The 8,712-nt window shown below is 37.4% G+C and overlaps 3 protein-coding genes across 4 annotated transcripts; all 3 read right to left on the bottom strand.

The window, feature by feature from the left end:
* On the bottom strand, nt 1–770 carry LOC106636880 (microtubule nucleation factor SSNA1). The gene is made up of 3 exons (XM_014349428.2): nt 722–770; nt 319–518; nt 1–219 (listed from the first exon to the last, which is right to left on the bottom strand). The coding sequence occupies exons 1-3, from the start codon at nt 750–752 to the stop codon at nt 1–3; spliced, it is 450 nt and encodes a 149-aa protein (XP_014204914.2). The 5' UTR covers nt 753–770.
* Nucleotides 771–984: 214 nt separating this feature from the next.
* LOC106636936 (uncharacterized protein C05D11.1) lies at nt 985–5,655 on the bottom strand. 2 transcript variants are annotated; one of them, XM_014349495.2, is made up of 15 exons: nt 5,528–5,655; nt 5,274–5,450; nt 4,939–5,180; nt 4,532–4,700; nt 4,298–4,461; nt 3,686–4,195; nt 3,360–3,614; nt 3,110–3,283; nt 2,796–3,032; nt 2,537–2,717; nt 2,175–2,424; nt 1,915–2,101; nt 1,684–1,827; nt 1,312–1,622; nt 985–1,235 (listed from the first exon to the last, which is right to left on the bottom strand). In XM_014349495.2, exons 2-15 carry the CDS (start codon nt 5,443–5,445, stop codon nt 1,175–1,177), a joined length of 3,057 nt encoding a protein of 1,018 aa, XP_014204981.2. In that variant the 5' UTR covers nt 5,446–5,450; nt 5,528–5,655; the 3' UTR covers nt 985–1,174. The 2 variants fall into 2 exon arrangements, with proteins under 2 accessions (XP_014204981.2, XP_014204980.2); XM_014349494.2 differs by having other exon boundaries at nt 5,550–5,655.
* Nucleotides 5,656–6,965: 1,310 nt separating this feature from the next.
* Nucleotides 6,966–8,004, bottom strand: LOC111642847 (uncharacterized). The gene is made up of 3 exons (XM_023389378.2): nt 7,985–8,004; nt 7,520–7,853; nt 6,966–7,297 (listed from the first exon to the last, which is right to left on the bottom strand). The coding sequence occupies exons 1-3, from the start codon at nt 8,002–8,004 to the stop codon at nt 7,088–7,090; spliced, it is 564 nt and encodes a 187-aa protein (XP_023245146.2). The 3' UTR covers nt 6,966–7,087.
* Nucleotides 8,005–8,712: the final 708 nt, after the last annotated feature.

Genomic DNA, 8,712 nt, shown 5'->3' with positions numbered 1-8,712 from the left:
TCACGTCTCGATCGAGCGTTTTTTTCTGACGTGGTCGATGGCCAAGGTCTTGTGGCAGGCTTGGGTTGGCGTGTCGCACGTCGGTGGTTCCCTGCTGGTGCACCTGTTGCTGCATTTCGTCACGTCGAGCTCACTGGAGTTGCTGCTGCTGAGCGTCTGGTCCAGGCAGGCTGCCTCCCTCTTCACCATATTGAGCAACAGCTGCGAGCTTTCGAGGATCTGTAAAAATTTTATTGCGACGGTTTTTTTTTTTTTTTTTTTTTTTTTTTTTTTTTTTTTTTTAAAGGGTTTAATGTACGCAGGTGAAGTGGTCACCACCTTCATGTAGGCGGACTCGGTTTCCTGGATCGTGCGCTCGTAGTCGACTCGTGCGGCCGATTTTTTGCCGAGGCTCTCGTTGAGTTGGCTGATTTTGCTGCTCATGCGCTCGACCTCGTGCTGCAACCGGCTCTTCTCGGACTCTTCGGCCTCGATCTGGGCTTCGAGGCCGGATTTCGTGGTCTTCAGCTCTTCGATACCTTTTGTTGACCAAATTTTTTTTTTTTTTTTTTTTTTTTTTTTTCAATAGAGAGGATCGAGTCTTTGCACAAATTGTGAAAATGTTATTTAATAAAAGTAAGTGAACGTTAGTTCTCCTTGTTTTGGGAAACGAAAATTTTTCTTTACGCGAGATTTTGTTATCGGCGTCATTGCGAGGAAATCAACGAAAAATCATACATACATTGAATTAATTCCTGGTTGAAGGCTTGCATCGTATCCTCGCAACGAATGACCAACTTTTACTAGAGCAGAAATTATTTTTTGATTTTTTTGCAATCCCCGAGATAACGGGACATCTTTCACTTCAAATTTTGAGGTTCTGAGACTGGTAATCCCTGAACTTGGTCGCGTGGTATTTTTTTGTTTTGTTATTTGTTTTGTTTAACGAAAAGAAGGGAAAAGAATACCAAATAAATTCGAATAAGAAGTTTTTTTTAAAAATGTATCATTTTATCTGATGAAGTATTTTTAGTGTATTTTTAGGTAAAAGATACCATTGTAATACATTTCAGTACGAAAAATTTGCATGTAGTGGCTTCAAGAAGTCTTGAGTAGTTATAACTTTGAAATTAGACTCATTGGAGACCGCACTCTCCTGTAGAAGTTGTGCTCAACTAGGACGCTTTCTCAAGCTTCACCAGGAGCTCATGTATGTGTCTTCAATGGACTGATAAATTTTCAAATCATGGTTCATTCTGCAAATTCAATAAATTTCCAATTAAAAAATTAATTTTACATTTTAGTTGTTATTAAAGGGATTATTAAAATTACTCTTTGAAAGCCTCGGCGATTTCGGTAGTTCTTGCAGGTTTGCAAACGATAGTGGTTTTACATTTGCTTGGATCAAACAGTGGCTTCACGTAGGTGGGAAGCACGCGCTCCAAATCCTTGATTTTCACTGCTGATATTTTCTTGACAAGCCTGGCTGTATAATCGATCGGCACCTTTTTGAAATGGCTCGCTATAGCTTTGGCCACCATGTCCCCTACACTCTTTTCTTCTTGGACGATTTGGTAAATCAAAGAAGACTTGGCTGATTCGAACAAAAGTTGATCCCAGCTATTTGTTGAGAGCATGTTTTCCTGTAATTTAAAATGTTGTCATTAAACATGTCAAATACAATTTCCCTCCAATAAAACTTACAATAATGCCTTTAGTTTCTTTATAACTATCCACAGGATTGGTTGCTCTGTAAAATTGCAAGTACAAAAGACCTTCGTTCGGTCTTGGAAAGATTGTATAACCGTATGCAAGACCCAGTCCCCTTACTTTTACCCACATTGGTCCCTAAAATTGAAGAAAATAATTTTACAGTTACCTAGTGTGTTCGTTTACTCAAAAAATAGAAAATAAAGTCGTTAAGACAATCGTTACCTCGAGTTGAATGAAATATTGCAAGCACACTAAAAGAGGTGCTAAATCGGAATGCTCAAAATCATTTATACAAGGACAACATTGTAAAAAGAATGCCGACTCGGTGCTACCCATGCCTGCCACGCATCCATCAATCTCGATTTCTGACAGAGGTTTTATGAGTTTGTAGTCCGGTACTATGTTCAAACTGAAAGTATGAGAAAATTGACGATAAAAAGAAAATTCGAAAGCAAAAAATGAAAGCATCTAAAAGCAATTACTTGTGATTTTCAAAACTATCAGGGCCCACGATTTCGGTCCAAGGCTTGTAAACGTCGGGAACTTGAGCTGCCAATTTATCGGCATTGACGGCAACCATTAATGTAATATTTTTCGGTGACGTTAAGATACTTCGGACCAACTCAAGCTCATCTAAAACCTCTTTTCCCCCGCTAGGAGAATTTAATTCCTTTACCATTTTTGTGAGAAATTGATGCTGGCGCAGCATATTGACGTTGAAATTATTGCTTTCTAAAAGTAAATTACAGATTTACAGTTCCAACTTTTTCTCTTTCATTAAATCTTTGTAGTCATAACTGCTAATCAGAACTAATAGTTTAGCCACTTTTTTGTTTTCAACTACCTTTTCTATACAATAGACTCGTCATGAGATCGTCAATTACTTTCTTTTCTTTACGTTTCATTTGGGCTACGTCGTTAATAATCTTGGTTGCTATGATTTTCAGTCTTTCTGCAACAAGTTGCGACTGATACAAAAGTTCTTTCATCCACTGAATGCCTTTGGAATATTTGGCGAGTTCAAGCTACAGAAATCATTCAAAAATGTAACATAATGTATATTTAAAATAAAATCTTTTATCAATTCGATTTCAATAAAGTACCTGAAGGATTAACATTGCATTGTGTCCATAAGCACCAACAGAAAATCTTGATCTGCAATCAAGACCCATTCTTGTGCCAACTGCAATAGTATCCATTTCCAATTCGGAAACAACTGCCTCATAAGGAATAAGTTTTCCATCCCTCAGAATGGGACACTCCAAAATAGCTTCTAATAGTATAGGCAGGTATGGTCTCTTTTCTACAGGAATTTCAGATGTATCCATTACCATAAACATCTGAAAATAATATAATTACCTCTGTACTTTAAAAGTAAGTATAGCAATAATGACATTTCTATATGAAAAAAGCTTACATATACAAAATTGGTATTAACGTGATCTAAATAAGTGTAAAAAGGCAATTTGTTACAGTCAAATCGTGGGTGCTGATCTTGAGATCCAGTTTCAAAGCTTTTTATGGGGTGGGAATTGAAAGAATCGGTGCTTGGTATTGGTACTTTTGTCAAAATATCATCAGATATTGGCGTCTGTAAATAACAGAGCAGTTGTTAGTACTCACTATTTAATGAACTTCAATTGAAAATAAAAAATCTATTCAAATACTTCATTTTCATTTATAGCCTTTTCAAGTTCTTCTCCTTTCTTTTTTAAACCTTCCGGTCCCAATCGTTCAATTTGAGCTTCTATTCGCTTTTTCTCGGATTCTTCTAATTCTTTTTGTTTATCTACACTCGGATGGCCTTTTATAACTGCAGAGGGAGTGTCAATGAAATATCTTTTTAGCAAGTCCATCCAGTAATCGGCTGGTTTTGATTGAAGTTTTTTGAGGCTTTCAATTTCATTCAGTCTACCTTCAAGCTGAAAAAACATTACAATTCGTAAGAGATTTTTCCATAAATTTTTGAGAAAAGTTATTTTGAAAACTTTACGTCTTCTTTGCCGTTTCCAAACAGAAAATCTCCAATAATTGCAAAAGCCATAAAATCATGAGGGTTTCTTTCCAAGTTACTCATAGTTTCAAGAATGTGTCTGTGAATGACGGTATTCATGCGCTGCATGTCGATGGTAAATTTTTTTAAAACATCTACCAAACGGTCTTTAACCTGAGAAATCTTAGCCTTTGGGACGTTACAAAATTGTAAATAAAACGTTGTTATGGAATTTTCTATCGGACAGAACGTAACTATGCTACAGTATGGATCCTCAATTTCAACAAATTCTTTCTGCAAAGGACTAGCTGATGTGTCTGTCATATACTTCATTAATAAAGTACAACCAATCATGTCAAATCGATTGGTCACAGCAGATGGACCTCGCCACGCAATATTTACTATTCCATTGTCTTCTTCATGGACTCCATAATAAACCTCTTTTTCTACGCTTTTATCAAAAGGTGGTACTTCACTCTGCCACGGTCTAATAAAAGGACCTCTATCACCCTAGAAATAATATATATACATTGTGAAATTATCTGCTTGAAAAAAAAACGCATTCAAGATTTTGAATTTTAAATTGACTAAATCCATGTATTCAAACGTTACCTTTACAATAATTTTGTCCTCTACTGACTGTAAGGCTTTGAACACATCCGCATGCTTTACTTGACCAGTGATAATAACACATAAATTTTCTGGCCTGTAAAAGTCCTTGTGGTACTTTCTGCACTTGTCATTGTTTGTGCTCTCTCTTAAATTCTTTATACTACCTGTCAAGTGTTGGAGAACATTTTAAAAGTACATTGTAACGCTCAATAGAGAAACTCGAACTTTTATTACCTCCAGTATAAGATTTGTAGCCACACTGGCCAGGATATATGGCTCTTTTCATTTCAAGATCTACCATGCATTCTCCATTGTTCTCTAATGCTTGCATTTCGCAATACACGACTCCAGCATCTTCCCCTACTTCACTGATGTGGTGAACTTCAGTGGTAAATGCAGAATCCTAACATAAGGACAATTTATGGTTTTTGGAACCAATAATCATGATGACTTTATTATTGAAAGTGAATGTATAGAGGCAGCCAAAATAATGTACTTTGCAGGAGGCATGGTATAGCCATTAGTTTTCATGTCAGTAGGTACTGTCTAGACTTATTTTCCATGTACTGGTTCTATGGTTTTTGGATACCCTTATGCATATCACTGCTACTAAGTATCGATGTATAATTAAAAAACCATACCTTGAGAGTAGGATAAAGAACGTGATCAATGTAAACTGGAAGGAGAGTGAGGAAGCCTTCGCTACCAATGGTCTCCATTGTATAAAAAGTATTGTCAGTGTCAGTCGCAGCATTTGTTCCCGAAGCCAGGCATCTGTTAGCCATCAAGTCCAAAATGCCCTTGTACGGATAGTTCTCGCTGCCCATAAATATAAGATGCTCCAGAGTATGAGGCAAGCCATCGTCGTCGTGAGCTTCGGTTGCTTTTTCACGGAAAGGAAAAAGAATTCTAATGTTTTTAAAAAAACAAGTGAGGCCGAAAGCCGGAACTGAAGGAGGTTATGGACGCTGCTTACCTAGGGCTAGGTAGCCACCAACGACAGGGCCATCGACCTCAGCGATGAATACAGTGAGGCCGGTCTTGGTGGAGCGATACTTGTGCACCGGTATTTGATCGTTGGACTTGACCGTGCAGATGAGCTCGAAGTTACCCATATTGCACGTCGGCGAGTTGTCAACGGGCGCCATTTACACTGAAAGTTATATTTAATATTTCAATGAAGCACCAATAACGAGGCTTTTATTTTACACGTAAGCCAGCTTTACTGACGAATTTTCTCAATGCAACTCACTGAACTTTCCCTGGTGAAGTAACTTTTTTACTCTTCTTTGATCAACTTACAGACAAGACAGTTTTACTTTTACAGTAGTATACCTTTATCTTCTCACTCTCACTCTCACCTCTGACCTCTGACTGTGTAGAGTATGTATATAGGTATAGCATATACAGCTATGGAATTTTGGGATCATTAGAGCCCACTTTAAAAGTTTCAAATGTTTACCACAACGTTTAGTAACATGGATGGCGCTAAAGTTCGAGAGTCCATTCTGTCAGCTTTTGAAATTGGCCGCCTCATGGATTTAATATTCAGCGATTCAGCCTTCACTCCACAACTTATAACTTTAAAACTTTATACATTTTAAAAGTTTAAAAATAAACAGCATGCAGATAATGCGTGTACGTCAGTCAAAAAGTTTTATCGTATACAAAAATTCTTAGATGAAAAATTTAGCTTTATGCGTATAAATTGAAAACTTTTATTTTAGTACAGCTCTTTTTTCTCATTAGAAAAAGATAAACATTATCTTACATTTGAATGCTTAGTTATAGAGTAAAAAAATATTACAAAAGTAATTTGAATAAGGAAAGGTAATTAACATCGTAAGTAAGAAAAAAAAAAAAAGAACTAGTTCATGATGTGAACTACGTACATACATAATATGCACTACGTAAGCTTTTTTAAAAATAATTATAAAACAAATACGTGCGACTTATCATTTTTTCATTTATTTGTAGTCAATGAAATCCATACAACATTAATCCTATAACAATTTATGATTTGGCATAAACTGATTGATTTAAAATAAATTATAAAACGAGATCACGTGATTATAGTTATATCGACAGTATTTAAGAATAAATTAATATTTATTTCAACAAAACTTAAGATAATTTATAATGGATTATGAATGCAATTTACAATAATGGAATTTATTCTATGAAATAATAGATCACGTCATGTGATTGACATTAATGTAATATAATGTTACATAAAATTTTATTCATAGGATACAAATAAAAAAAAATTTTGTTGTAACATCACTAGATAATAAAGACACGTCGGTAGCTGAGCTATATTATTTTAAACAATAATATTTTCGTAATTTCTTGGGCAACTCATCACTTTTTCTCATTGCAATTTACAGGAAAATTACAAAATAGAATGTATATATACATTCTATACATACTATAGTATCGTAACTTGATTGTTGTGCATTGAACGAGTAACCCTTGAATAAATTCACACATAAAATAAAAAATTAACGTGGCCTAAATACGTTTTTCAAAATTCAAATAAAATTGAAATAAGTATGAAAAAAAACGTATACACCATCAATTAGAAAAGCAAACCCCTAACCAAACGGTGTAACCGTAAGCAAATTTTACAATGAATCGACTAATAAACTTCAACAGGCAGTACGAACGAAATCGGCGACAAATCGAAAAATAATAAAAGAGCTAAGCCATATATGTACGATAACAAAAATAGTAATGGGAAGCATGCAGGGGGACGATGATAACGAGAATCAGGGATATCGTGACGATTAATCATTTGACGGCCTTGATCCAATCAATTTCGAGGGACGAAACTCCAGGCTGATTATCCGGCAGATACGGTCCATTGTCCACTTTAATGCCGATACTCGTAATCGCCGATAAATCCAAGGGGTGGACATCCGCAGCCAGAGGCAAGCCCCGGTGGTAAGGCTTGAAATCCCCCAGGGGCAGTTTTACCGTAGAAAATTCGTTTTCGTTCACCTGCAAGTATCAATTTGTCACGGTAATCATTATTTATGTGGTACCCCCACAAGTCCACTTGCGTCAAAACGAATCGCGAATGCGATCGGTTGCGTAACATATACATCATAAAGGCATTTTTATAGATTATAGTTTCGGATTGGCAACTTTGTAGTTCCGTTATTGGTGTACTGGAAGAAAAAACCCGTGTAAGTACTGGACAAGGTGTATACACATATGTACCGTGAAAATCTGGCCGTAGATCACGGAATCGCGACCGAGGCCTTTGTGCCTTAGCAGCATCTTGTACTTGAAATTGGCCCCCTGTCCCCGGCACTTGATCGCGATGTATTGGTGCTCCCTGAGATCGAAGCTCGTGTCCGCGCGAATACCCGCGAAGCCGGTGCCATTGATCCTCGGTGCGAAGAGACTGAAGAAAACGGCGCGCTGGAAGAGCTGGGACTTTTGGAGCACGAGCGCGGCCTTGGACGCGCCGCTCGGCTTGACGGTGTCCGAGTGCTCGGTCCAGCCGCTCAGCTCGTCGAGCCGCGTGAAATCGAACAGTGTTTGCACACTCCTACCCCCGTCGTCGATGCAAAAGAGGATTTACAATGAAAATGAGAGAACAAAAAACTTTCGAAAAAAAGTCATTTTAGAGAGCAAAATGAAAAAAAAAAAAAAAAAAAAAAAAATCGTGGATGGACTCACCCCGATGCCGTGCCAACCATGTCATTCCGTGAGCTAAACTAAGGCACTGGGAAAGAAGAGAAAGTAAAAAAAAAATAAAACGTGATCGCGGTCGTGAAGGGCTGGAAATAATATACGGAACAGTGTGCCATGTCATCTTGGGGAGATCGATGACGAAAAGTGCACACGTAAAGGTACACCTACTTATCGTCGTACTGTTCAGTTATTTCTCTCCCACCCTCCCTTTACCTCGAAAACAAAAATTTATGCGCTTCGAGCACAAATCATCGATCCCCCGACACACCGGTTCTTCAAGTCACCTCCTCGCGTGTCCTTTAGTCGTTGAAAATGAAAGCTCAACGATTTATTAGTCGGGTACCCCCACATCTATGCGTATACATATACCATACGTCTTACAGGTATACATGTCGTACGTCAAAGGATGATCGGTATGGCATTTAAAATGTGTTGATTCTTTATTTAACATTGCCTTGGCGATGTTTACCAAGGTGCAAGTATACCTACGGGTAAAATAATAATAAACTAAATCTTTGTACATATCGAAAATCCTTTTTTTTCTACCCCCCTTCCCGTTTATTTCACGTGGTACGATGCAAGAGGGACGCGCGTCAGCCGCAAGTTTGATCAATTCCCTATTTATTATTCGAGAATGTTGTGTGACACACGTTTTATATACGTGCGACACCGATAGGAATGGAGGAAAACAGAGTTAAAAAAGAAGCCCGATT

This window comes from Copidosoma floridanum, unplaced genomic scaffold (genome assembly GCF_036245765.1).
Source record: "Copidosoma floridanum isolate Cflo_tuat_1 unplaced genomic scaffold, Cflo_Japanese_pri ptg000019l, whole genome shotgun sequence".
Classification (NCBI taxonomy): Eukaryota; Metazoa; Arthropoda; class Insecta; order Hymenoptera; family Encyrtidae; genus Copidosoma; species Copidosoma floridanum.
The sequence above is the reverse complement of the archived record's forward strand: the minus strand, read 5'-3'. Positions and strand labels throughout refer to the sequence as shown.

Excerpts from the sequence above, each read along its gene's own strand:
- LOC106636880 (XM_014349428.2), bottom strand. The coding sequence starts at position 752 with ATGCAAGCCTTCAACCAGGAATTAATTCAAT. Across the intron at positions 519-721 it reads CAACCAGGAATTAATTCAAT|GTATCGAAGAGCTGAAGACC; the intron begins GTATGTATGATT and ends GGTCAACAAAAG. Across the intron at positions 220-318 it reads CCGAGTCCGCCTACATGAAG|ATCCTCGAAAGCTCGCAGCT; the intron begins GTGGTGACCACT and ends AAATTTTTACAG.
- LOC106636936 (XM_014349495.2), bottom strand. The coding sequence starts at position 5,445 with ATGGCGCCCGTTGACAACTCGCCGACGTGCAATATGGGTAACTTCGAG. Across the intron at positions 3,033-3,109 it reads TTAATACCAATTTTGTATAT|ATGTTTATGGTAATGGATAC; the intron begins GTAAGCTTTTTT and ends TATTATTTTCAG. Across the intron at positions 1,236-1,311 it reads ATCGCCGAGGCTTTCAAAGA|AATGAACCATGATTTGAAAA; the intron begins GTAATTTTAATA and ends TTGAATTTGCAG.
- LOC111642847 (XM_023389378.2), bottom strand. The coding sequence starts at position 8,004 with ATGGTTGGCACGGCATCGGG. Across the intron at positions 7,854-7,984 it reads ATGGTTGGCACGGCATCGGG|GAGTGTGCAAACACTGTTCG; the intron begins GTGAGTCCATCC and ends CGACGGGGGTAG. Across the intron at positions 7,298-7,519 it reads TCTACGGCCAGATTTTCACG|GTGAACGAAAACGAATTTTC; the intron begins GTACATATGTGT and ends TGATACTTGCAG.